Consider the following 27835-nt stretch of genomic DNA (forward strand, 5'->3'; position numbering starts at 1 on the left):
GGGTGCGGCGGCGGAGGGCGGTGGGCTGGCGGGTGGACTGAGATGCGAACGCTGCAGTCGTCACCGGAACCGGGTTCTGCGGCGCGTTCCGAGAGGAACGAAGCCTATTCAGATCCCGAGGGGGTGGCGCAGGGGGCGGGCAGGAGGAGGCGACTCTGGTCTTTTAAAGACACCGCTCCGCCCTCCGCTGGGTTTTTTTCCTTTACCGGGGACTGGAGGCGTCCAATTGCAGGCGAGTGACAGTGCGCAAGGCCGCCCAGAAAGGCGAAGCTAGGAGGCGGCTCTTGGGAGGGGACAAGGCAGCGAGAATACGATCCCTCCCCCATCCCCCCAGGACGTGACTCGGGCCACATCCCGCGGGTGGCCAGGGCCCTCCCCTCCCTTGTACTTCCCCCCCATTCAGTCTGGCGCGCTCTGGAGTGCCGTGACTCAGCCGGAATTTTGGCACGGGATGAGATGGGGATGGGGAGGTGGGGGAAAAGCGATAGAAGAATCAAAAGATACGAAGGCTGGCCTCTCCTCCCAGGTACCATCCCCGCGCCAGGGCAGCCCCAGCTTCCGGCCAGCGTGGTTGCATCGCATGTCACATCATAACCAAATCAAGAGGTAGGGCGTCTGCCTGCCTCGCCCGTGGGCTGTCCTGCTCAGTGGCGGAGCCGATCCCTCCCAGTCCTTAACTCAGGCGCAAGAGAGGCGGAGAGAAGGGCGGCGAACGGAAGCACTGGGAACGGAAGAGAGCGGCCTGGGCTTGCAGAGAGCCGTAGCGAGGCCTTCCCCTAGGTGTGGGGTCCCGCCCTGACAAGGGGTTCCCCGTCAGCTTAGAGTCGGGCTCCGGGCCGGGAAGGCCAGCCTGGCCTGCTCTGGCACATGCGCTTTCCGCCCGCTGCTGGTGCAGACTTGAAAACCAGACTGTGCGGAAACTAACCGGCTAGGACTTGGCCTAAACAAGTGTCCCTGCGAAACGTCTTCCCTGAACCTGAATTCCTTCTCCAATACAAAATCCACCCCAGCGCTGATCCACAGATTTCCGATTTCCGCGCTCCCAGATATTTACTGAGCTTCCCGAATCCTTCCCCCATTCCGACCCCTTCGGCCCACCCCCACCCCGCAGAGTTCGGCTAGCTGCCCACCTGCTGCGAGGCTGAAAGGGAGGCGCAGGCAGAGCGTGGTCGGCGGCGAGAGAGCCAGGCGGACACTGGGTTATAAGGCAGCTCCTGCCCTCCCCCCACACACAAATGTCCCCGACCTTCTCGGTAACCCTTGCCCTTTTGCCGCCACGAATCCCCTGCAAAGGACCTATATTTAGGGAAACCTGAAGCCCCTGACATTCAAGCCAGCGTGGGGCCCTCCATGGGGGAAGGAGGAGGAAGCCTTGGGTCTGCCCTAGGGGGAGAGGGGTCCCCTCCCACTCACCGGTACTTCAGAGGAAATTTCTTCCTTGGAGACCTAGACTGAAGCTCTTGGTTGTCAAGAGAAAATCAATCTTAGACCCGAGGTCTGTGGGGAGGGAAAGGAGTACAGGCAGTTAGATGGGATGGCCACCCTGCCTCCTCCTATGCCTCCTTCTCTGATTCCCTCTCCCGGTGACTCTGGGACTCATGATGGCTTTTTTTTTTTTTTTTTAAGAGGGAGAGCAGATGCAGGCAAATACTCACCTCCTAAAATAACCAAGAGTCCATGAACAGGGTGTGGTTGGGCACCCCTAAATCCTGAAACTCAAGGCCAGCTGAGTCCCACCCATCATGCAGTCTGTGGTGAGCAATGCTCCCCGCATCCCCCAAATCAAATACAATAGTTTACTTGGGGAGGGAAAGAGGGGCAGCCTCTCTCCCTCCCACCCTCCAAAGGAGCTGCAGTCCAGCTGCCCAAGGGCTCTCTGAGCCCTGCCTTGCAGGGAACCCAGCCCTCCAGTTGCCAGAGTGGTGAGCCATTTGTGGTTCCAATGGCCTGGAGAAAAAGTGTCTTGGGGGCCCTGAGGGAGGGGAGCTTGTGGGCCCTGGTGGCTGGCTGCTCCCCAAAGGGCAGGGATCCTGGGTCCTCATCGGAGCTTGATCTCAAAGCAGAGACAGTTGAGGCTCTGGCAGTCTGGAAGTTGGCAGGCACAGGCACAGTCGCAGAGCGGGCAGCAGCGGGGGCACTGAGGAGCCCAACCCTAAGGAGAGGAGAGAGTGGTGAGGGAGGACCAGAGCCGCAGTCTGTTTCCCTCCAAGGGGAGAAGGGAACAGAGGGGCTGTGGAAGTCGCAACTGCTAGTGGTATAGAGAGTACCATCCACCCTGTAATCCCAGAGGTCAGGAGGCTGAGACAGGAGAATCGTGAGTTCAAAGCCAGCCTCAGCTAAAGGGAGGTGCTAAGCAACTCAGTGAGACTGGTCTTTAAATAAATATAAAATAGGGCTGGGGATGCGGCTCAATGTTCGAGTTCCCTGAATTCAATCCCCAGTGCCAAAAAAAAGTACCATCCACCATTCCTGAGAACAAAGCTATTCCCTGTGCTACTGGGAAATCAGCAATGAGGCAGTGTTCTAGCATTTCAGCTCAGGAGCTGGAGCCATTACTTAGGGGTTCTCTCCTTCTTCCCATTGCTTACATAAGGAGGCTGAGCACCAGCGGGTCCTTGGTCTATGCTAGAATTGAGGTGTCCCAGTGAAGATGGTTCTGCTACAACCTCATGGCCTTGTGCAATTGAGAGGCGATAGGAAGAGAAAGCATGCGTGTTTTTCTGTCTATCATGAAAAGAATTGCAGTGGTTATATGGACTTCTTTCTTGGCATGAGACCCAACTGCAGGATGTCATTCATTGTTGAGCCCAACTTTGTGTAGGGCACAGACTACATTCATGAATGATTTTTAAAACTTTGTTTTCTTTGAAAAATGACAATTTCAATTTTTTAAAATTTAAGATTGTATCTTTTAATTATCACAGTCCTGAAGAGTGGGCCTCTTTATAAAAAGGAAATAGAGGCTCGGAGAAGGGAGTGACCTGCCTAAGAGAAACAGTAAAGCTGGGATGGACCAGGGTCAGCTAGTCTTTAGGCCTACGATGCCCCAGTCCCCACTATCTCCCAGGACTAGGCATGTCAACTTCATTCTGGGGTACAAAGGCAGGCCAGTTTTTCTCCTGTCCTCCACTGGGCCAGTGTAGGGAACTTGGCAGGTGTCCAACATGCAGAAAAATGTTGAATGAATGGATGAATCTAAACACTTCATTTTTCCCTCTTTAGGCAAAAATAAGAGGGCTTCTAGGCTCCAGGAAAACAAGGTCTGTTGGTCAGGGAAAAGGAACATCATGTCCTAACAGATAGGGAGATCTGACCCCTCCACTTACTGCTCCTCTGCCTGGGACAAGGATGATCTGCAACTGCCCCAGGCATGGACTGGAGGCAGGCCAAATGGCTGCAGTGGGACACACCCAGGATGGCTGTGTGACAGAAGATTGGCTCCTTGAGGAGTAACAGTCACAGTTGCACTGTTCAATCAGAGACCGGGCCAAGCCAGGAATAGGGGAATGACCTTTTCAACAGCTGAGGTTTCGGGGTGCGGTGTCAGATGACTGGTGAGATCAGTGTCACTAGGGTTCCAGCAAGGGGAGGGGATTTGCCAATGGCAGGCAGAGGGGTCTGAATTGGGCTGTGCTAATGTCTACAGAGGGAGCGGGCTAGAGGTGTCATGGTGGAAGGGAGAAATGGTTTTTGTGTGTTTATGAGGGTGTGGTTTGGGGGTGTCTCTGGGGAGTCCCAGTTTGGGGATGAAGTTGGCTCTGTGGGTTTTGAGGACCACACCATCATTCTGTACACAGAGCTGGTGGCTGAGAGCAACTACACTGCCCTTACCTCAGAAACAGGGTATTAAAAGTATTTCTTGGCTCTGTGCACTGAAGGGTTTAGATCCAGTCATTAATAACTGGCTAATGGGTTTCTTGACTCTCATAAGCAGCCATGTGGCTTCTGGAAGGAATCTGCTGTTTAAGTACATTAAACAAGGACTCCACAAGACTTTTAACCCTTGCATTTCTAGAACTAGGCTCTTTCACTTTGGAATTTCCCTTGGTCTTCGTGAGGACCAGTCATCATTTTACAGGTTACAGTTCAGGCTCGAAATTCAGAAAGGCCCAGGCTTCAATCTCAGCTTGGCTAATTCATGTTCTGAACCTCAGTTTCTCCATCTCTAAAATCAATACAGCACCTGCTTCACAGGGTCACTTGGAGAGTCACTGGGAAGCACTGAGCCCGTACTTGATAGGAGCATTCTCACCACTGTAGTTCTGGTTCCCCTTAACAGTAATTCTTAACACTGGTGTGGATCAAAATCATGTGAGAGCTCACTAGAAGGTCACAAACTACAGTCCCACTCCACACCTACTGAGTGAGTGGCTTTCCCTTTAACTCCCCCACCTGCTTCTGATCACGCACATATCATACCCTCCTTACACTCTACTGTAATTGCCTATTTCTCTCTGTCCATGTAAGACCTGGGAGGGCCAGGACCTTGTCTGTGTTGTTTCTGCTGAGCCCCTGGGGTCCAGCACAAAGCCTCAACAGTGATTTCATAAATATTTTGATGAATTTTTAAATGAAAGGATGAGATCCTCACCATTTGCCAGGGAAAGCAACATGGCAGGCAGGTTTTTCCTGAGAAAGGAAAAGAGCCCTGGGTTTGTGGTCTGGCTGGCCCAGCTGTGTGACCTCAGGCAAGTCACTTAAGCCTCTGTGAGCTTAAATGTCTACAACTGTAATACAGGCAGAGCTCTGTCACCTTTGTGGCTGTCATTGTTACTATAAGGAAACTAGCGAACACAGGGACTGCAGTGTACTTTGAGGAAAGAGCTCAAGGACAGGATGACCCTGCCTGCCCTTGGCTCTTCTAGATCCCTTCCTGCCTAACTCCAGCAGAAGCCGGAGAGGTTCAGGCCCTAAAGTCTCCAGGTCTGGAGCCTTGCCAATCCTACAGCCTTGAATTGGCAGGTGGGGGGACCCAGTCCTTCTTTACAGTACATCTCACCCCACCCTCTCTCCTAAGGAAGACATGCTTCCCTGTCAGTTTACCTCATGCATACAGACAGGCAAGGGGACTGTGTCCCCAGGACAGGGGGCCACAACTCACTTTATAATTGGGCATCTCCTATAAGATAGGAGTTTCTAGATAGAACCCAAGGTCGTCTTTTTTCTTCCCCTTTCCCTCTCATCAGTAATGCTGGGGCCCTACTCCTGGCTATCCCTGGGGAATCAGAAGCAGATTATTTGAAAGAGGAGAGCTCCTTGTCCCACAGTTTATTTTGAAACTCAAAACATCTGCCAGGAATTTGCAGCAAGCCCAGTCAGCCCAAGTTTTGACTTTGCTGGGGCTTGTTCTTTTATCCCCCACTTCCTCCTAGAGAAGGTCACTGCTCCAAGGGCAGAAGCTTTGCTGTCTAATTCTCTGAGCTCAAAATATCACTGTCTAAAACGGTGGTCGATCACTAAACTTAGTATCTTTAAACCCACAAATGTAAAAATGGCTTGTCTTCGATGAGCCAGGCTTCTCCCCTGAGGATTCTGCCGCAGCTAGGACTGTGGAGCAATTTTCTAAGCAAGGCTTCGCTGGGTAACACTGAAAAGCCATTCAACTTCCCCAAGCCAGTTTACCCCCACCCCCCCCGCAGAAAGGGCATAATAATACTTATCCACCTACATGTTCAGGCATGGAGAGGCGGCCAAGGTATCATGTCAAGTTTAAAGGGCAGGTAGCAGTTTTGGTGACATGGTCTATATGGTGTGACTCCATTTTTGCCAAATAATAGTAAGGTGCAGTAGTAATAGTACTGGATATTAGCATATGAGGGACATACACAAAATGTAGCCACTTTGGATTTGAGAATTGGTTTATAAAGTGATTTATATTTTGTGGTTTTACATGTGTGCTTTGTAAATAATACTTTTTTGTAATATTTTTGTAAACATATATATATAAGTTTTTTAAAATACCCAACTAGCCAGGTGTGGCGGCACATACCTGTAATCCCATTGGCTTGGGAGGCTGAGGTAGGAGGACCACAAATTCAAAGCCATCCTCAGTAACTTAGCAAGGCCCTAAGCAACTCAGTGAGACTCTGTCTCAAAATACAATATAAAAAAGGGTTGGGGACATGGTTCAGTGGTTAAGAGCCCCTTGGTTCAACCCCCTACCAAAAACAAATAAATAAATACCCAAATCACATAACTAGTATGTATCAATTAAAAATTAAAATTAAAATACATACCTAGATCTCAGGGTTTCTAGGAAAAATAATAATGCCAATAAAGTGGTGTTCTCTGGAATATAATATTCACTCAATGACTCTCAGGTGCTCTGTGAGCTATTTTTCCTTTTTTATTGTTTTTTCAGTCCCCATGAGTGCTCTACCACCGAGTTCCCAGACCCTTTTAAAAAACTTTTTTTTGAGACGGGTCTCACTAAGTTCTTGAGGCTGGCCTCAAACTTACAATCCACCTTCCTCAACCTCCTGAGTTGCTGGGATTTCAGGCATGTGCCACTGTGCCTGGCGTAGCTATTTTTCCTTTTAACTACCATTTTCGGAAGTGTTGATTATGTGCTGTGCATGTTGCACAGATCACCTTTCCCTGGTGGTTGCCCTATTTTCCTCAGGACCTGATGTGTTGTTATGTTGTCTTCACATAGCTCAATACCTGAACCGTGCCTCACCTAGAGTTGGTGCTCAGTAACGAATGTGGTTGAACAGAGACAATAAAGGCACAGATCATCCCTAGATCAGAGCTCTGCGGGGCAGGGTGAGAACTCACAGCTTCGCTGGGTTGGGGGCAGCAGGCATCCAGATAGCGGCCTGGGCTGGGCAGAGGGAAGTCACAGGCTTCAGCACAGGTCCAGCAACAGTCTTGTAAGGCACCTTTCTTCCTGCAGGGGGAGCTGCAGTCTGTGCAGCAGCCCTGGGCCTAGGAGATGGGAGGGCTCAGGATCCCGGGAGCAGCAGAGCAGGTAGGTAGGGATAGGGAGGGGGCGAAATAAGGATGGCCTGGGGACAGGGAGGAGGGACTCCGGGTCCCACAAAAAGGATCCATGCAGGGACTATAGGGTGAAGGTGAACTCACAGTAAAAGTCTGCAGATGAGGGGCAGATTGACTAGCATCCCGTTTTCCAGAACCCACCCTTTATTCCCCACGACCCCCTCACCAGCAGGAAGTGCCTAGTCAGCAGCACTAGGCCCAGCAGCAACAAGTAGATGCCCACGGCAATGAAGACGATGGCAGGAATGGGCAGCAGCAGGGGAGGGCTGCTGGCAGAAGCCTGGGTTGGATCCCATGGGCTAGAGGAGGCCTGGACAAGCAGAGGAAGGGGGGTGACAAGGAGGTGGGGGGGGCAGCAGGAACACAGGAGGACACAGGGGTGGCTGGGGGAGGAGCAACCATTAGACCAGGGAGAAAGAGTCAATTGGATGATCCCTTGACTCACCATCTTGTCCCCCAAACCTGCCTTTTCCCTTGTCGTCCCCATTTCACCGCCATCCAATACTTCTAGAATCTCCCAGGACTTAAAAACTCTTCAGTTCGCTTCTCCAAACAGACCCCATCTCTGACCCCACTGCCACTACTTCACCCTCTCTCCCAGATGACTTGGTAGACTCTTTATCTTGCCGGGAACACAGGAAATGTGCCCTCCAGCTGTTAGTCCATCCAGGACCCTGATTTTCTCCCAGCTCTTGTCCTAAGCTGGAAGGGTCCATGCTGGGTAAAAAGCTCCTTCCCCAGCCCTAGCTGGAGGCGAGCAAAGTCAAGGGGAGCTGAGGCGCGGAGGGGGCCGCAGCAGGGTAGGGAAGGGGCCTGGACTCACGTCCATGGGGCAGGCTGCGCCAGTCACTCCAGGAGCTGCAGAGAAAAAGAAGGACCTGGGCTCAGAGGCTGAGAGGGGCCGCTGGCCCGGGTGCCCTCTCCTCCTCCCATTTCCCGTGTGGGGAAACTGAGGCCCAGAGACGGCTCCGGTCTGGACCGTGGTGGGTGGTCCGGGGATGCAGGGGCGGCGCCTTCCTCCCAGGCCCCAGCCAGGCCCAGGTCACGCCCCTCCGCGGCCCCACACCCGGGCTCCCTCGGGCCACCCATCCCCATCACCTGCACCCTCGGAGCCGCCGGCAGTTCACAGATTCCGCGCCAGCGCTGGGTCCAATCCGCCGTGGCGCCAGCACCGCCCGGGACCTTGCGCTGCTTCTTGCTGTTGCCATAGGTACCAGAGTGCCGCGCCTACGGCGGCCGCCGAGACTCAAACACCCTCTTCCCGCCTAGCTTTTCCCGCCTGATTTTCGGCCAAGGGTTCTGAACCGCCATCCTCTGGGCTTTCCCGCTGGAACTGAACCGGAATAGCGAACTGTCACCTGCCTAGGTCGGATCTCCTTCAGGCGCTGGCCGTTGGAGGTGCCGCCCTGGATTCTGGGTGCTGCAAAGGAAGGACTGAAACCCTGGGCTACTGCACCAATTTGCTGTGTGACTTCGCCCAAGTTAATGAGACTTGCTGAGTCTATTTCCTCATCTACAAAAGGGGGAGCCACCTGATTCACAGGAATATTGTGCAAATCAAAACTACTTGTTAATTGCGTGGAATTATCAATATTTTACCAACCTGACCTCATTTCTCCATTCTTACACCTATTTTTTTTTTCAGCATTCACATCATTGTCAAAGTTATTTCCTACCACACACATCAGATCTTGTTACTTTTCTGCTTTCAATCTTCCAAAGGCTTCCTACTAGATCCGGGATAAAGCCACCACTGTGGGTCCTGGAGCTCTGACAATGAGGCCAATTTCCTGTCTTCACGTTGCTGGCATTCTACTGCAGGAGGGGAATCAGATAATATGTGTAAAACAAATCAGATTTGATGCCCAGTCCGTTCTTTTAAAGCTCCTCATAAGATCTGTTGAAGGTTCCTGAGTTAGTGCTCAGGGTCTTACAGCTCTGCGGCTTTGCAGACGCTGTTCCCTTTGCCTATCACACCTTTCCTTTCACTTCCTCATGACCAACCTCTTCCTCATCCCTCAAGCTTGTGCTCAGTTGTGCCTCAGTGGGTTCTTTCTGCCAACCTCAGGAGGAGGTGGATGCTTTGGGCTCTGACGTTCCCACAGCCCTAGATAGGTGCTGCTAGTCAAGCATCACTTTGAGGTATTTGATTTCTCCACTTCAGTGTCTGGCTCCCCAGTTAGACTGTGGGCTGGGGCCTGGTCTGATTCATCTCTGTAGCTCAAGCACTTGGCCTAGCCTCGGGGATCCCACAGTAATTAATACTCACTGATTCTATGAATGACCCGAATCCAACTCTGTCCATGAAGGAAGAAGTGTTGGTGCTGTCATCCGGGGGCCAGGGCTGCCCTGGCTGGCAAGGCCCTCAAGGATCCCCCTCTCACTCCTGGCCTTTGATTGCACACACACAAGCGCACCTCCCACGGAGACCCCTGACTTCCTACGCAATGCTGCAGCCTGGTGTTTCCCCCCAGCTGCAATGCCACACCATTCCCCCTTTCGCTCTTCACCCTGATGTACACAGCTGCTGTCCCAGGGGGTTTCCTGTGCCATCAGGCAGCCACAGAAATTGCCAGGCACTGCATCCCTGGGTTCCAAATCGCCCCTCCTACCTTCAACCACACCAAGGGGTTCCCAACCACTCCCACTGCCACCCTAGACCCCTGGGGGGGTTGAGCCCAGAAAACAGGACTCTCCCCATGTCACCATTGTTGATTGAAGACAGGGTCTGATTGCCTTCTCGGGGCTGTCTTCTTACTTGATAGAGTCCCCGAGGATCAGGATGAGGCCAGTTCCCACCTTGGCCACAGGAAAGGCCTCTGGTGATACATATCCCCACCCTCTCTTCAGCCGGAGCCAACAGACACGTCAGCTTTGGCGAGGGTTCTGGACACAGCCATGGTCTGCAGTGGTCAGACTCACTGCTAATGGTGTTCTGTTCCTACTGTTGGCTCATACATTATGCAGGAAGGTGGACAGTGCACCAGGCCTTGTTGCCAGGCAGGCTAGTGGGAGGGGTGACGTATTCACCCCACTCTGCCAAAGTCCCACTTCTACCCACATCAGATGGTAATCTGTGGGAGGCAGCGAGAGAAACTGACTTCACAATAGCTGGATAAACATCAGTGTCCCTCTCCCTGAAGGTTAAAACTGGGGATGTTGGATAGTATCACAGGTTTTTTTGTGCTGCCCTTAGGGAAGGGAGACATGCTCTGGATGATCCTGGGCCAGGTGTGAGACTGGCCACAGAGAAGGCCAGAGATGAAAGAAGCCTGGTCAGACTTGGGCCTGGGCCTGGGAAGAGCACCCGCAGATCTGATTTTGATCTAACCCTTCAGCCCCCTCCTATGGCTAGCAGGCAGCATTGTCTCCTAGAGATTAGGCTCACCAGCCTCCTGATTATAAAAATGAAAGGCCTGTGCTTGGTAATTACCCTGGGGGGCCAAAGAGCTGAGCCAGCATCAATAGAGGCCTCTCTGCAGACCTTATCTTATTTAATCCTCCCTGTAGACCTGGGTGACAGCAGCCATTATTTCCACTTTATAAATGGGAAAGAATGAGGCCCACTTGGGAAAACAGACACTTTAGAATCAAGCAAGATCTGGCTATTGGAAATCTAGTTCTGACATTGTGCCTGTGTGACCTCAGGCAGATCAACTGACCTCACTGAGCCTCAGTCTTCCTCACCTGTAAAGTGGGGACTTCCATAGAAGCTGGCAGAATTTGTGCTGGTTAGAGAAAGGGTTTGTAAAGTACCTAGCATGGAACAAGAGACCATTAAAAAATATCAGAGAGCTCAGTGGTAGAGTACTTGCCTAATATGAGCAAGGTCCTGGGTTTGATCCCTAGAACTGCAAAACAACAACAAAACAATTAATGGAGATCACAATGGATACCTAAGAACTATGCTTTATGCATATCTTCTCACTTAATCATCTGGGCAACCCTTTGTAGCAGCTCTGTTATTGTCCCCATTTATAGATAAGAAGTCCAAGGGACTCAAAGAAGGTGAGTCACTTATATAAGGACTCTTGGCTAGTGAGAGGGCAGAACCAGGATCCAGGTCCAGGCAATGGGACTTTGTGTATATACACAACAGGGGCTCAGAAAGGCACTGCAACTTGGCTAAGATCACACAGCCAACATATGGGGACTTGGGCCCTTGCTGTGTGTCTCCTTCTCCTCTGTTGTGCTTTTTTTGGACTGGAATCGTTTGGAATTGTACCTCACCTGGGACAGGTACAAACAAAAGTACTAAATAATAAATACCCAGGCACCCAGGCCAAGACTCTCCCCAGAGCACGAGTGGGGGGAATTGGGCCTTCTCTTGGTGTCAGGTGGGGAACAGGCCACTCTGACTACTTATTGTTTACTTATTCACAGCCTGTGATGATATCACAGCGTGCGCCCGCAGGGCAGAGGCCCTGCTGTGCCCAGGTAAAGAGGGTGAGCACAGCAGCCTGAAGCAACAGGGACCCAGGTAAACCGGTGGCAGGTCTGCCAGGACAGGATGGGGTGAGAGACTGGTGTGGGGAGCCGGTGGGAGAGGGGAGATGGCAGTGCCACCCCACACTTCCCCTTTACATGCGGTGGTGGCCAAAAGCTTTCTGGCTGCACTCCCAGGCCAGGACTGGCTAGTACCATCTCCCTTTCTTCACAGGGGAGCCCACACACTTCTAGAACACCCGACAAGGTGCAGTGTGCACAGAGTGCATCCCATCTTGGTTTATTTTAGGTGGTACAAGCAGTTCGGCATCCACTTCCCTTTCAACACTTTTAAGATGGCTCCAGGAGAAAGTCTCCTTCTGCTGCCAGGGCCTCTTAACACCTTTCTATCTGTGCTTATCTTTTTCTCTTTCTTTTAACCAAGAGACAGCAGCCTCCAGCTCAGAATGTGCAGTGGGGACATCTTCTGGATAGAAGGTTATGGCCTGTCCAATTTATATATGTATATATGTTACTTGTCTATTTACAAGCATTCTATTTCTTATTGTGATTAAAAACTTTCCTTTTAGTTAGACCCGGTGACAGTGATGCACCCCTGTGATCTCCAGCACCCAGAGAAGCCCTGGGAAGAGAATCGGAAGTTCAAGGCCAGCCAGGACAACTTAGTGAGACCCTGTCTCAAATAAAATAAGAAAAGGTGGGTGTGTATCTTGGTAGTAAAGTACCTGTGGGGGGTTCCACCCCAATAAAAAAAAAGTATCCTTTTAGAGTACATGGTTAAAAGTGGGAACCCAAGAATTCAGACTACTAGGTTCAAGTCCTGTCTCTGCCACTAACTACTTGTGTGACCTTGGGCAAGTCACATAGCCTCTCTGTGCCTCAATTTGTTCATCTGTACAGGGAAGGTATTTCTAAAGTTATTATGATTAGATAATATATTATTATTATTAGATAATATATGTAAAGGGCTTAGATTGGTGCCTGGCATCTGTCGATGTTGTATAATTATTTGCTATTATTAGGTCAAATGGTACAAAAACCAAAACAAAACCATTAACTGAGGTTCGGGAAACACTTCTTTGAATCCATTCCATCATTTTGCACATCAGGGAACAAAGGTTTGGAGAAGATAAGAAGCTAAGCGAGGATATTGGTAAGTTTTCGATTCCCATTCTCATGATCAGTCATTTCAATAATGAATAAAAATACTTTTGAGTCTCGACTTATGCATTTGAAAAATGGAAACATCTCATTGGAGATTGGGATAGTGTGTGTAAGGGGGACTCAAAATGTTTGTCAGAGTGTTGTTGCTCCTGAATTCTCAACTGGGGTACATTGCCCCTCAGAGGGCACAAACTGGTTCTTGGGTCAGGCACCATGGTGCATGCCTGTAATCCCAGCAACTCAGGAGGCTGAGGTAGGAGGATCCCAAGTTCAAGGCCAGCCTCAGCAACTAGCAAGGCCCTATGTAACTTAGTGAGACCCTGTCTCAAAACAAGAAGGGATGAGGATGTGGCTCAATGATTAAGTGCCCCTGTGTTCAATCCCTAGTACCCCTTAAAAATTGGTTCTTGGGGCAAAATATTCTTACTCTTTAACATATGAAGCACAGATATACATAAACAGATGTACAGAACATCTGTGTTGTTAAAATTTCATGATGGGGGCTGGGAATGTGACTCAGTGGTAGAGTGCTCCCCTCGCATGTGTGAAGAACTGGGCTCAATCCTCAGTGCCTAAAACAATAAAAATAAATAAATAAATAAAACACAATGGGCAGCAATTAGGAGGAAAAAATACACACACACACACACACATATATTCAAGTCTTCTTAAAAGAGCAGTAATGGGGGGAAAAAGTTGAGAAACACTGCTGTCAACCCAAGGCTGACCTACATGGGTTGTGACCCACTAGTGGGCTGTGAAATCATGACCAGCATTTGGGGGAACCACACAAAAGGCTGCACATAAGGACCAGGCAGTACTGAGAGAAAGTTCCCCAGGTGGAGGGAATTTTCCACTCTCAGTGGTAGAGCATATCTTAGCATACTCAAGGCCCTGGATTTGATCCCCAGAACTAATAATAGTAGTAGTAGTAGTAGTAGTAGTAGTAGTAGTGGTGGTAAAGTTTGCTCTCAGTTCAGTTCATAAAATAAAAGGTAATTCTGGGTGCGGGGGGGGGGGGAGTCACTTTTAAAAAGTTGAAAGCCATTACTCTAAACCACTCTTTCTCCCAGATGCAGTGGTACATGCCTGAAATCCAATGGCTCAGGAGGCTGAGGCAGGAGGAACTCGAGTTCAAGGCCAGCCTAAGCAACTTAGTGAGACCCTGTTTCAAATAAAAATAAAAGGGGCTGAGGATGTGCTCAGTGGTTAAGCACCCCTGGGTTCAATTCCCAGTACCTAATAATAATAACAAATGAATAAATAAGATTAAAATCGGGCTGTTGGTAGAGTGCTTGCCTCCCATGCACAAGGCCCTGGGTTCAATCCCCAGCACCACACACACACACACACACACACACACAGTATCTGGGGCTGAAAGATCAGTGGATCAGTGGTGGTAGATCACTTGCCTAGCATGTGTGAGGCCCTGGGTTTGATTCTCAGCACTGCATATAAATAAATGCATAAAATAAAGGTCCATCAACATCTAAAAAATATTTTTAAAATAAGATTAAAATTTTAAATAAAGAAAAGGGTTGGAGATGAAGCTCAAGGTAGAGCGTCCCTGGGTTCAATCCCCAGTACAGAAAAAATAAATAAGCGAACAGGCAGACCACTGTTTCCCCTCACCCTTTAGTTCCCAGGCATGCCTGCGCAGCCTTGGACTGTCTGGCTTGAAACAAGAAGATACTGACGACAGGAGAAAGAACTGCAGGGGAGCCAGAATCCAGTGAAACGCGGACCTGACCTTTCCCAGCTCATGGCCCCAGAGCTCTCGACCCTCCCTCACGCTGTGTTCCAGGGTAAGCCACACATCCAGGGCAACACCAGTACCCCTCAGCACCAGAGGGGGGCTGGCCCACTTACTCCTGCCTCTGCCTGGGCTTTCCTCCACCTGCCCTCCCCTCCCAACCTGGGAGGCAGCAGTCATAGCTCTGCCATTGACTGTGCCACCTAGGACAAGTCGCCTAGCTCTCCCAGCCTCAGTTTTCTCAGCAGTAAAATGGGAGCATTGTTTGGAAGGTGGTAGGGAAGGCGGAATGAGAGGGTAGAGAGATTTTAGCACACAGCCTTCTGGGTGCTCGCGATGATAGTAACTGAATGCTGTGGGAAGTCATTTATGTACATTATCTCTATTTAATCCTCACAATGAACCTGCACAGAGGAGGGCAGACACCAGAGACAGGTTGGCCTGGTTTCAAATCCCAACTCAGTATTATCTTTCAGTGTGTGTGGGCTGAGTCATGAAAGAGAAAGTATCTCTGGAAATCTTTTTCTTTCTTTCTTTTCTCTTTCCTCTTTCTTTTCCTCTCCCCTTCCCTCCCTTCCTTCCTTTCTCTGTTTTTAGACATCATCTCACTGTGTTGGTTAAAACTCCTGAGATCTAACTCCTGCCCAGCCTTCTGACTAGCTGGAACCACAGGTGTGCACCACCCACTGGGCTCTTGTCCTAACTTTTAAAGTCCATCTGGATTCCTTTCTTTGTGAGCTGTGCTGCCTTTTTAAAAAGGAGATTTCACTGGGCACAATGATCACACCTGTAATCTTAGAAACTCCAGAGGCTAAGGTAGGAGGATCACAAATTCAAGGCCAGCCTTAGCAACTTAGCAAAATCCTATTCAAAATAAAAAGGGCTGAGGATGTAGATCAGTGAGAGAGCACCCTGGGTTTAATCCCTAATACCCACCCTCCCACCCCCATGCGTGAGCGCGTGGGCGCGCGCGCGCACACACACACACACACACACAAAAGAACTTTTCTCTCAAGAGTAGCTGGGAAATGTAGTTTTTAAATGGACACATTCAAAAGGAAAAAAGTGAGACTGGACACTGATCACTGGTTAGGCAACCAGAGGCCTCATCTTAAATAACTTTACCTTGCTCTTGGCTTAATCTTTAATCTTCAGAGGCCCAAGGTGGAGGTTGAGTAGTTAAGTAGCAAGAACTGGGGGCTGGGATTGTGGCTCAGTGGCAGAGCGCTCACCTGGCATGTGGGAGGCCCTGGGTTTGAACCTCAGCTCCATATAAAAATAAATAAATAAAACAAAGATATTATGTCCAGTTACAACCAAAAAATAAGTATTAAAAAAGTAGCAAGAACTGTTAACAGACAAAAATTCTAAAAATATGAATTAAGATGTTTAAATTGTATTCAGGACTATCTTTTTCCTCCTTAAAAAAAACAAAAACATAACAAAAAAACCCAAAAAAATTCATAAAATAAGTTCAATCCCCAGCAGCAAAACAAACAAAAACCCTTTAATTCCTTTAGGATAATGAGTTTTTGAGTTTCCTATATCTGCTTAACATTATAGAGACCAACAGATTCAGAAAATATGGTTGAAAGAAATACTGTACCTCATTCCCTTCCTGACTGTAACCTTGGGGTAGGTACCAAGCCTTTCTGTACCACTGTTTTCCCAACTGTAAAGTTGATACAATAATAATCCCTACCCACAAGGTTATTTGGAAAAAATGATTTCATGTTTTTAAGCACTCAGATCAGAGTCTGGCCCACAGTAAATGCAATATAATTAGCTGTCATCATTATGATCTCAATCTCACAGAGGAAGATACCGAGGCCCACAGAGGTTCTGCTCACCATTATTCAGGGAATGAAGAGCCAAAATTTCCTTAGCATTTTTAATTTTTGTATTCACTTACCTGCGATACTGAGGAGTGCACTGCCACTGAACTACATCCAAGTCCTTTACATATTTTTTTTTTCTTTTGAGACAAGGTCTCCCTAAATTGCCAGGCTGAACTTGCAATTCTCCTGCTTCAGCCTCCCTTGTCGCTGAGGTGCTCCAGGGCTAGTTTCTCTACTGCCCCACACCTTCCCCCACCACTACCACAGAATGGACCCAGAGACTTCAACCACTGAGCCACATCTCGAGGCTGTTTGTTTTTGCTTTCTTTGATTTTGAGACATGGTCTCACTAAATTGCTTAGAGCCTCACTAAATTGCTGAGGCTGTCCTTGAATTTCAGATCCTCCTGCCTCAGCCTCCAGAGCTGCTGGGATTAGAGACATGAGATGCGGCAATAGGCTTCTCTACTACCTTTTAAAGCAATAACAGACCTTTCTTATTCTCCCTCTTCTTCCTATTCCTTTTCTTCCAGCTCCGCCTCTGAAATGTGCTGTCCATCAAGTCATCAACGAACTCTAATTGGCTAATTCTACACAGAATGGGTAGAACGCCCTGCCCACATCCGCCCCAGCAGAAATAAACGATAGGGCACCTGTGTCAAGAGGTTGGCCAATGGGAGGGTGATGCTCCTGTGGCTCCAACTGCCTCGGCTGAGCAGCCTCGTGCCCTTGCAGTTTGACATTTCCTTGTAGCCTGAGAAGGTCCCTTCAGAAGCACTCCAGGGATGGAGGATGGCAGGCCCCGACCACCTGCGTCCCTCCTGCGCCTTCCCCACTCCTCTCCTCCTCGGAGCGGGTGGGAGGGGAGGCTTTGCCAGGCAAAAATAATATCTATGTAAATATCCGTGTTTTCAGGGTTTCCTTTTTCTTTTTTTCGTTTTTATGGGGTAAAAATCACTTTGGCTTTCTTTTTTTTTATGTTATTTTAAAGTTTCAAGTGTTTTGACAATTTGAACACCCCCTCCCTTCCTTTTCCCAAGTTTTGGGTGCTGAGGAGAAACATCAACCTCCCTCTCAGCCCTCCCACCTTGTCGCTGAGAGGTGAGACCCTGTGAGAAGTCTGAGCCCCTCGGAGGAGTCAAGGGTGACATAGGAACGGAGGATGATCAGGGTGGAGTTAAGAAAGGGCAGGCACATCACTGCGGTGGAGGAGAAAGAGAAGCCATTTTAAGGTGTGAGATGGACTAGGAGGTGTAGGTCAGCTTCAGGGATGGCAGGGAAAATGAATGAAATAATACTAGGTTTAAACAAAAGGAAACATAAAAAAAACCAAACACCAGGATGTTCAATTACCCCGGATGAAGGATGTTAGAAACGCAATGATTTTCAGTGGCTGCAGCTGAGTGGATCTCATGGACCACTGCAGGGTTAAGGAGTTCTCATAACCATTTCTTTTCCCCTTCTCTACCTCAGACAGGCATGGCCCTGCTCTTTGTACTAGGTTGCGTCTTCTTCCCAGTATTCTTCGCTATCCTCCGTTGGGGCCTGCAGAACTACACCAAACTGCAGATGGAGGCAAGAGAGGCTGTTTTGGTGGCATCCAAGTAAGAAGACCAGGGTGAGAGTATCTTTCCTGGGGGCCAGGGCTGCTGGAGCTGATCTCTTCACTTCAGGACTAGGTAGTGGCGGAAGCAGAAGGAGAATGTGGGATCTGATGCGGCTCGGGGTTAGGAGGCAAAAGACATGGGCCATGGGTTGGGGATATAGTTCAGCTGGTAGAGTACCTGCCTCACATGCACAAGGATCTGGGTTCAATCTGCAGCACCACACACACAAAAAGACACTGCTCACCTATAATCCCAGTGGCTCGGGAGGCTAAGGCAGGAGGATCGCAAATTCAAAACCAGCCTCAGCAAAAAGTGAGGTGCTTAGCAACTCAGTGAGAGCCTGTTTCTAAATAAAAATACAAAATAGGGCTGGGGATGTGGCTCAGTGGTCAAGTGCCCCTGAATTCAATGGTTGGTACCCAAAAACAAAAACAAAAGAAATTGGCTATGGCTGGTCACTGTGGCGCCCACCTGTAATCCCAGTGGTTTGGGAGGCTGAGACAGGAGGATAGCCAGTTCAAAGCCAGCCTCAGCAACCGCAAGGCACTAAGCAAAGTTGCTAAATAAAATACAGAATAGGGCTGGGGATGTGGCTCAGTGGTTGAGTGCCCCTGAGTTCAAGCCAGATCAAAAAAACACTGGCTATGGAATCTTTGGCAAGTCCTTTAGCCTCTGAGCTTCAAATTCCTCACTTCAAAATGGGTTTAATAATTATGACACTCCCTTTCCTTTCTTCATGGAGATGTTTAGGTGAGAGTCATGTGAATTAGCATCTCTCAAGGAGGGATTGCAAATTCCTGAAAATAACACAAAGATGTCTGAGCTGGAGGACTCCATCCAATGGCCATAGCGGGTGCTCAACTCCAGCAAGACATTTTGGAGGCTGGGTGATGTGATGTACCTATAATCTCAGTGACTTGGGAGGCTGAGGCAGGAGGATCATAAGTTTGATGCCACCCTGGGCAACTTTGAAACCCTGTCTCAAAATTTAAAAAATAAAAGTGCTGGGGATGTAGCTTGGTGGTAAAGTGCTGCTGGGTTCCACTCCATGTACTGCAAAACAAAACACAAACAAATCATTATGTTACCTGTTCTGATTCTTTCTTAAAAGAGGTTGAGATTTTTTTTTTTTTTTTTTTTTTTTGCTACTGGGGATCAAATGTAGGGTCTCAAATATTTTAGGCAAGTGCTTTATCACTGAGCTATATCCCCAGGCTAGAAGTTGAGCGTTCCTTTTTTTTTTTCCTTTTTTTGGGGGGAGGGGTGGGTGGACCTCGGATTAAACTCAGGGTCACTCAACCACTGAGCCGCATCCCCAGCCCTATTTTGTATTTTATTTAGCAACTGAGTTGCTTAGTGCCTTGCTTTTGCTGAGGCTGGCTTTGAACTCTGGATCCTTTTGTCTCAGCCTCCCAAGCCACTGGGATGACAGCATGCACCACTGTCCCTGGCAAAGTCGAGCTTTTCTGTGAAATTTGGCAATCTTGGAACATAGACAAAAAATTAGAAATTAAATTAAGAAAATCCTGTACTCTGCTGACAACACCATATTGGTGAAACAACATGTTTGTGGCCTTGACATTGTGGCACGTACTGTAATCCCAGCAGCTGTGGAGACTGAGGCCCTAAGCAATTTAGCAAGATCCTGTTGCAAAAAAAAATTAAAAAGCTGGGGATGTAGCTCAATGGCAAAGGGTCCCTAGCTTTAATCCTGAGTGCAAATAGATAAATAAGCCTGTGGGATCTGTTGAGCCCTCGAGCTGCAAATTTATGATCCATTTGACAAAACATGAGCTATTTCAAACCATAGTTAGGACAATGAGTATGCAGAAGGCAGAATTCATTAGGGTGTCCAAGTGAATGCCTGGCAGAAAAAAAAAATCACACATGCAAAAAGCACAAACCCTTGTTTTACCTCATCCAAGGTAAAACCACAGTTGCTTGACCAAGTCTGTGGTCCTTAGTTTTGGTGTCCTCCTGAGTTCCTTTTGCAGTTTTGCTTATTTTTGACTCTGGAGTTAAGCAAACATTGGTTCAAAATCCAGCTTCTAACCAATTTTCATAGCTGTTTTATCTTGGCAAGTTTTTGTTTTTTAAACTTCTAAACCTCAGTTTCTTCAATGAACTGAGAATACCACCACCTGGGGATGTAGCTTGGTGGTAAAGTGCTGCTGGGTTCCACTCCATGTACTGCATAAGTCGCTATGAAAATTGGTTAGAATATAATAAAGGTCAGGAAATTGGGCCCCTTTTTCTTAAGTGAAGCCCTGAGGTCAGGAACTAAGTCTACAAATTGTCTCTAAAACTGTTTCCAACTCCCGCCTAAGGTGAGACTTGTCCTGGTCTTTCCTAGGCCACTAGAGGGCAGCACAAAATTGCAAATTCCAGCCTTTGCCTCTTTAGGAGAGGAGTGGGCTTTGGGAGGGGGAAAGGCCAACTGTAGCCCTGATTATTGAGCCATAGCTCAGGGCAAACCTGGAGACCAAAGTATGGTTTGGGTAGCAAGAGCCATGTCCTGAAGACATCCACAGAACCATTGGTTCAGGACAGAAGGCAGGACTCCAGAGGGGCCACGTGAAAGTGAGGAGCAGCTCTGAGTTGGCCTAGTTGACTTTGACCAAGTCACTGGACCTTACTTTCCTAGTGATTGAATGAGGGACTCTGTCCAGCCAACCCCTGAGACACTTTTCCTCTCTGAAACTGGACTGTTCTGTGAAGTAGCAGAGGAAGGGGAACCAGGAGCAAAAAAAAGCGGTGGGCACCTAGGGAGCCAGGGGAGGCCAGGCAGCCTGAGGAATGTGGCCGGAGCCTCCTGGGCTCCAGGTGGGTTTTCTTTTGAGTTCCCACCATTTCTTAACTTTGTGACCCTGGGAGCATCACTCAGTGCCTAGGACCATTTCCTGACCAGTAGAAAGGGGACAAGCACAGCCACCTGGTACTGTTCCAGCAGTAGATAAGGACATGGGGCAGCCGTGCAGCTGAGTTGGGGACACAAACAAGGTGCTTCATGCTTCTCAGAGGTTCCTCCCTCTCCTGGGGGTGGAGCAGGGGCTCTGGGTCTGAAGGACTCTGTGTTGAGATGCACCACTTCCTGCAGCTCCCTTCCCCAGGGAACCCTCTCTTTGGCAGGAGTAGAGGCCCCTAAGCTGAGATCCCTGGCAGGCCACTGACAGTCACATCTTGGGAGGCATTGGCAGAGGAGGAAATACCAGGCACTTCAAAGTGCTGATGGGAAATGGGGTCAGGCCCATCATGGGGGTTTAGAGCCCCCTCGCAGCTGGCCAGGGAGCCCCAGATCACCTTCTTTCCCTCGAGAAGAGCCATCCCTTCCATGGCCCTTGTCCCCAATAGCCCCCCTGTGCCGCAGCTGCTGTCTCTTTAAGGGCCTCCCCCTTCCTCTTTCCCTGCTCCCCCCATCTCTGTCGCAGCCGCTGCTGTGGCACAGAGCTGCATGGGAGACGCTGCTGCAGGTCCGGTTTCTTGGTGTCTGGTCGGTGCCATCATTTCCCCACCCTTCCCCCGCCCTCCCCAGGCTGGCAGCTTCCCCTCCCCCTCCCCCTCCCCACAGAGGGGGCAGGGGGCTGGGCATGAACTCTCTATAATGCCATGTGCCGCGTCCCTGCCAGGCAGCAAGGACTGTGGCGGCAGCCGAGAGGAGGCGGTGGTGGCGGGAGAGCAGTGCTGACCGCTGACCACTCGCCCCGCCGCTCCTCTGGCTCCGTCCCTCCCCCTCCCTCCTTTCAGGGCTGGCACCTCTCCCCCCAGCCCGCCTCCTCGGGCCCTCCCAGTCTCCCCACGTAACCCCCCCACCTGCCGCGGCTCTCCCTCCCCTCCCCCAGCTGCATCCTCCTCCTCCTGTCCCCTCTCTCTCGGTCCTCACCAAGTCCTCCCCTGTCGCCTCTTCCCATCCCTCACCGCTTTCTCCTGCTCCCTGCTCCCGTCCTTGGGCTCCCTGCTCTGCCTGGCCAGCCCTCTCCCTGTGTCCCCAGTCGGATCCAGAGTCCCATTCTCTCTTCCTCTGGTCCAGCTCCCTTGTCCCATCCCGTCCCCGCCCTGTCCCCTTTGTGCCCCTTCCTCTCCCTCCCTCCCCCGGCTCTGCATCCCAGCTCCACCTCCAACTCCCCTCAGCCCTGCCTCTCTGCCCCTTGTTGACCCGCTCGTCTCCCTGCCCGAGTCCTGAGCCACCATGCTGACCCCGATGGTGGCTGGGGGGGTGGTGTTCCCCGGACTCTTCCTCCTCTCCAAGAACACGCTCCAGCGGCTGCCCCAGCTGCGCTGGGAGGAGGCCGACGCGGTCATTGTCTCAGCCAGGTAAACGGCATCCCCTCCCCAGCTTAGTCCCTTTCTCTTTCTCAGGCTTTATGGGGACAGAAGGGACCCCATCACTTCCCTGCACCCTTGGCCCCTGTGGGGACGGGGAGCCTGGCGGTGGTCAGTGGGCTCTGCTGCCAAGCTCCCTTCCTTCGGGGTCTTACTCACCTTCCCAGGAGACCTCCCCAAACCAGCCATCTGGTCTACTAGTGTTCAGACTGCTTTTCTTCCCTTCTCCCAGCCACCCTCCCACCTCCCAAACAGGGCCAGCATGTGACTAAAACATTCCTATAAGATGTCAGGGAACAAGGGGAAGAGCACCATGTGTGAATCAGGATGAGTGTTGGGGACGAGGCACAGAGGAGTGAACAGTGGAACTCTCTACAACCCTGGAATTAGGGCCATCACCGGGAGGGGAGCTCCGTGGCAGTCAAGGAGACAGTGGGAAAGTGGCCAGGAGGAATTTGGGTTCACTGCAGGGCCAGGGGCCCGAGTAATGGGTGGCATGGTGACTGGGCAGCCAAGTGGGGCAGGAACAGCACAGGCTCCCCTTGCCCTCCTGGGCGTCCCCTCCTGGGCATAGGCTTTGCTCTCAGCCACACATTCCCAGCATTGTTTCACCTCAGGGTGACCTCCCTGTGTCCTGAGAGGAAGGCCACTCAGTATTCACAAGCCAAGGGAAGGGGAAGGCCACCAGGAATGGGGCAAACTGAGGGACAGTGGCGGAGCAACTCAGGACTCTGGAGGTGGTGGTGGTAGGGTGGGTGAATCTGGGAAAGCCCGGTCTTGGGAGGTGAGCCAGGAATGGCCTGAGAAGTGACCAAACCCAAAGCAAATAACTACTAGTGAAAAGGAGATGTCAAGGCACGCACCTCCCCACCTGCCACTCCTCCCTCTGTCTCCCCAGGTTAGTGTCCTCCGTCCAAGCCATCATGGCCTCCACAGCTGGCTACATCGTCTCCACCTCCTGCAAGCACATCATCGATGACCAGTAAGTGTCACGCACCCACCTCTGCCCAAGTCCCTCCTCTGTTATGTGTGTGATCCCAGAATACCCGAGATCCTCTGGGGAGCCACCAGTGGTCCCCACGCTCTTCACTTGGGCCTGAGCAAGTTTTACTGCCACAGCTGCAACTCAACACCAGGGATAAATTTATCCTGTCTTGTCCTCAAAGGTCAGAACCAGGAGAGCAGAAGTAGGGATCAAAGAGAACCCTCAAAGCGTTCCTGGTCAGCTTCCGGGCCTCTTGTATTGTAGTGGGCTCTGAATGTCACTTCCTCTGTCTCCACCTACACCACCCCTCAGACCCACCTTCCAACAAACTCAACTGCCGTGCTCTCCTCTCAGGCCGGGCTCACCCCTTAACTCCTCCCAGAATTCAGGTGTGTCGCCTCAGCTCCCGAGAGAGGAGAGATGACACACGAGGCCACTGAGGTCAGGCAGTGGGGGAAGGGGAAGGGAGGGCGAACAGGCCAAAATTTGGCACAGGCAGCTGCTGCAGTGCCTGGTGCTTGCCAGAGAGGCCCAGGCTGGAGAGGTGGGGCAGGAGGGAGGAGGAGGAGGAGATGGGCCCTGTCCATGGTGCTGACCAGCCTGTCCTGGCTGACCACAGGCTGCTGCAAGTTGCCTGCGGCGAGGGTGCCCGTGACACCTGCCCCACTGGTTCTGCTCTCCTTCCCTCATGTCCCTGGAGACCCAGGTGATATTGTCTGGATGACCCTGATCTAGAGGTGCCCCTGTTCTCTCTTTGCCTCCTCTTTTTCTGGGGGTGAGTTCTCTCCTCTGTAAGGAAGTGAGTAGAACAGTTAGTTCTTGGCTTAACTCTTTCTTCAGACCCAGCCCAGAGACTTGGCTTCTTCCCGCCTTCTCCATGCTCTTTCCTGCCACAGGGTCCAAGGCAAGCCTGGGCTTCCACGAGTCCCTTTCTCATGCCTTCTTACCCAGAAGTCACCTTTCCATTCTTGCATTTCCTCCCCCTCCTCCAGGTCTGCTCCTGTCCCTCCTTCCCCCTTTAATCCTCAGGTAGGTAGGGAGGATCAGGGTTAATCCAGGGGCAACAGCTGTTCCTACTTATGAGCACCTAATTGCTGAGAGGGTGGGGATGGGACTTAACACTCCACATGGCATCCCAGGGCCTGGGGCCCCTCTGCCTCTTCCCCCACACTCCAAGGTCCCATCTGTCCCATCCCCATCATGTCTACTGGGCCAGCTCTCTGGACCACTTCCTGCTATAACTTCTCTGAGGCCAGTTTGGTCCTCTCCCACCTTCTCCCTGAACTACTTGCCCTTTGTTTCTGACCAGCTGCCTCTCCCATCTCATGCCCAGAACCACCGCACCATGGGTCTCAAGTCCTCTTCCCTGACATCATCTTGGTGCCAGTGGGCTGCCTGGCCCCTTCCCACCCAGCCTTCCCAGGGACCACCCCCTGTCCTCAGCTGACCTCTACCCCCGGAGCTCCTCACGTGTGGCTCTGGCTCTTTCTCTATGAAGTGCCTCTAGCTGACTTTGTGTTTGTCCCCTGGCTAGCTGGGCAGGCTCCCCCAGGCCTGCTTTTTGGACCTTCCACTCCCACCTTAGACCTGTCTCAGGACTGCAGAAAGTGCCACTGTGCTGACTCAAGAAGAAAAATGCAATGTTGCATATCCACGTGCTTCTCGGGTTTTGTTTACTCTCAATATATGTAGAACTTTCTCTGTCCATGGCACCTTTGCTCAGCATTTTCTTCTTAATGCTTGGCAGGACCTGAAAAGGCAAGCAATCAGGCCACCTTCAGGCAGAACAAGCAGCACTGGCAGCACCTCTACCTTGCCTGTGGGCTGAGAGAGAGAGAGAGCTTCCCGTGGTTATTCCTTGGCTTATCCTTTCTGTAACTCGGTTTCCTCATCTGTACAATGGGGATGAAAGCCATGCTTACTTTTTATGGTGGGTTTTTTTTTTTTGTTTGTTTGTTTGTTTGTATCAAGGAATGAACCCAGGGACGCTTTACCACTGAGCCACATCGCCAGCTCTTTTTTTTTACTTTGAGACAGGGTCTTGCTAAGTTGCTTAGAGCCTCATAAAGTTGCTGAGGCTGGCCTTGAGCTTGTGATCCTCCTGCCTCAGCCTCCCAAGTTGCTGGGATTACAGGTGTGTGCCACCATGTATGGCTTTTTGTAGGGTTTTTGTGAGGAGTAAATAAGTTTACACAATGTAGAGATTTCGATATTAGTATAGTACTTGGCTGTACTAAATGAGCAATTGGTCTTCAACCATAGGTCTTTACTTCCTGTGTGCTTTGTCCTAATCTGATTCTCTTCATATCTTGCATCTCTGCCCTTTGATCTATAGGTGTTTCCTGGTCTTCTTTTCTTTTTCCCCAAGTATATGAGAGAGAGAGAGAGAGAGAGAGAACCCAAGCGCAGCATGGTGGTTTCTGAGGTCTGTCTGTTTGAATCCCAGCCCCAACATTCAGCAGCTGTGTGACTATATGACATTGGGCAAGTTTATTTCCCTCCACCCTTCGGTTCCATCATCCATAACTCACTGTGTTCTCACCTGAGACTTCACTTCTATCTCAGGGTTGTGGGCGTCCCTTGAGATCTGCCTCTGGTGGAGCATCGGGTGCTAGTGGCACCAGGAGCCATCCATTCCCTCTCCTGATCCCTCCCCCTCTCTTTGCCCCACAGACACTGGCTCTCCTCCGCCTACACGCAATTTGCAGTGCCCTACTTCATCTACGACATCTACGCCATGTTCCTCTGCCACTGGCACAAGCACCAGGTCAAAGGGCATGGAGAGGACAACGGGAGACGCAGAGCACCGGGCAGCACCTGGGCCGTGGTGCGAGGCTACCTGCACAAGGAGTTCCTCATGGTGCTCCACCACGCTGTCATGGTGCTGGTGTGCTTCCCCGTCTCCGTGGTGAGTGCTCCCAGAGCCAGGTGGCCTGGCGGGGCGCAGGGGGGTGCTTGTCCTTCACATCACACCAGCTGCAGGGGCCTGGGGGCCCTCCCAGCAGGATGGGGTGGAGGGACATTTCCTGGGCACCAGCCCAGCCCGGGTCACAGGAGGCACAAAGGTCTAGAATCAGCCTGGCCCAGCAGGACCGTGCCCAGCTGTGGCACTTTGTGGAGCCTCTGCTGCGTGTCTCTGAGCCTCTGTCTCCTCCCCTGAGGTGTGAGGGGCCATCTTACCTGCAGGACTCTAGGAGGGATGCAGAGAGGCAAGGCGCCCAGCTTTGCTCCTGAAATTCTCCAGTTAAGTGATGGGGGAGAGGAAGGGCTGCCCCTCACCCTCCTGCCTCTCCTCCCAGGTGTGGCGACAGGGGAAGGGAGATTTCTTTCTAGGCTGCATGTTGATGGCAGAAGTCAGCACCCCCTTTGTCTGCCTTGGCAAGATCCTCATCCAGGTGAGAGGGTACCTGAGGGCATAGGAGCCTGATCCCAGGGCCCAGGCAGGGCAGGCACTTTCAGGGACCCTCTGGGGCTCTTTAAAGGCCGCCAGGTGCAGTGTCAGGCGTGGGAGGAGACGCAGGCTGGCTGGAGGGGAGGCAGCGGTGGGGGATTGTTCTGAGGCCTCTGACCTGCGGGAAGATGGACAGGGGGTGCGCAGAGGGGACAGGGCCTTTGCTCCCCACCCTGTCACCTGTGCTCTGTCCGCAGTACAAGCAGCAGCACACGCTGCTGCACAAGGTGAACGGGGCCCTGATGCTGCTCAGCTTCCTGTGCTGCCGGGTGCTGCTCTTCCCCTACCTGTACTGGGCCTACGGGCGCCACGCCGGGCTGCCCCTGCTGGCTGTGCCCCTGGCCATCCCGGCCCACGTCAACCTGGGCGCCGCCCTGCTGCTCGCCCCCCAGCTCTACTGGTTCTTCCTCATCTGCCGCGGGGCTTGCCGCCTCTTCCGGCCCCGAGGCTCCCCGCCACCTTCTCCCTGTCAGACCCAGGATTGAGGGTGGGGCCTGGGGACCCTCCCCACCTGCACCCCCCTTGGGGACAGGGCTCTGGGGCTAGTGGGTGGGGGTTGGGAGCCAGGGGCCCCTTGCCTTGACAGCCCCAGGACTGACCGATGGACTCAGAGGGGGAGGGGCATCTTCCCTCAGGGGCTAAGAACAGGAGCAGGTGACCGCAAGGCAGGGAGAGAGGGGACCTCTCTCAGGAGCCAGGCTGAGCCCCTTCGCACCCCCTGCGCTGGGACAGCCAGGAAAGGGGAAGGGAGCGCACTTCCTACCTGCCAGGGCTGGGGGGCCTGTGGGGAGATAGGGACTCAAGGGGACCAGGAGTCAAGGACATGGGGGTGGCCTGCTGCCAAGGACATACATCCCAGCCCCTCTGCTGCAAATCCCTCTCTGCTCCTGGGTCACCTGGGAGAGAGGGGACACCCTGACTCACCCCGCGGGCCTCCTGAGGGCTGGCTGCTGCCTCACAGCTCCTCTCCAGGGAGGCCAGCCTGAGGGATTTTATTTATTTTATTTATTCACTCAAATTCAAACTGATTTGCTGGGGTGGGGAGGGAGGTGGCTGCTACCCCCACCCCCAGCCTTCCCAGTGCTGAGCAACCCCGGGGGGCCGGTGAAGGGCACCCAGCCCCTTCCCATCAGGCTGCACATCTTGCCCTCGGGCCCTGGCATGTCCCTGGTGCTACAGACCTCTCAAGGCTTCCTCCAATCTGGGGTCGGGGGACCCTGGGAGGTGCTTTACAGACCGCTAATAAAGACGATCTGCGTCTGCGTGAACGCCA

At 51.5% G+C, this 27835-nt stretch overlaps 2 protein-coding genes and 1 long non-coding RNA gene across 5 annotated transcripts; 1 reads left to right on the forward strand and 2 right to left on the reverse strand.

Moving 5' to 3' along the window:
• Positions 1-1412: 1412 nt before the first annotated feature.
• Positions 1413-13550, reverse strand: LOC124099389 (late cornified envelope-like proline-rich protein 1). Its single transcript, XM_046454432.2, has 6 exons — positions 8098-13550; positions 7823-7857; positions 7166-7309; positions 6778-6927; positions 1656-2152; positions 1413-1497 (listed from the first exon to the last, which is right to left on the reverse strand). The coding sequence occupies exons 2-5, from the start codon at positions 7826-7828 to the stop codon at positions 2039-2041; spliced, it is 414 nt and encodes a 137-aa protein (XP_046310388.1). The 5' UTR covers positions 7829-7857; positions 8098-13550; the 3' UTR covers positions 1413-1497; positions 1656-2038.
• Tlcd3b (TLC domain containing 3B) lies at positions 12019-27835 on the forward strand. 3 transcript variants are annotated; one of them, XM_046454430.1, is made up of 8 exons: positions 12019-12142; positions 12468-12598; positions 14249-14414; positions 17673-17803; positions 23025-23108; positions 25785-26019; positions 26411-26506; positions 26760-27835. In XM_046454430.1, the coding sequence occupies exons 4-8, from the start codon at positions 17679-17681 to the stop codon at positions 27045-27047; spliced, it is 828 nt and encodes a 275-aa protein (XP_046310386.1). In that variant the 5' UTR covers positions 12019-12142; positions 12468-12598; positions 14249-14414; positions 17673-17678; the 3' UTR covers positions 27048-27835. The 3 variants fall into 3 exon arrangements, with proteins under 3 accessions (XP_046310386.1, XP_058438633.1, XP_046310387.1); XM_058582650.1 differs by lacking the exon at positions 12019-12142 and having other exon boundaries at positions 12450-12598; XM_046454431.2 differs by lacking the exons at positions 12019-12142; positions 12468-12598; positions 14249-14414; positions 17673-17803 and adding an exon at positions 21357-22117.
• On the reverse strand, positions 15786-19068 carry LOC131424551 (uncharacterized). The gene is made up of 4 exons (XR_009227807.1): positions 18051-19068; positions 17553-17762; positions 17287-17398; positions 15786-17068 (listed from the first exon to the last, which is right to left on the reverse strand). It is a non-coding gene; the product is annotated as an uncharacterized LOC131424551 (long non-coding RNA).

This window comes from Marmota monax, unplaced genomic scaffold, assembly GCF_021218885.2.
Source record: "Marmota monax isolate L192 unplaced genomic scaffold, Marmota_monax_Labrador192_F-V1.1 WCK01_AAM20220418_F8-fsc00086, whole genome shotgun sequence".
NCBI lineage: Eukaryota > Metazoa > Chordata > Mammalia > Rodentia > Sciuridae > Marmota > Marmota monax.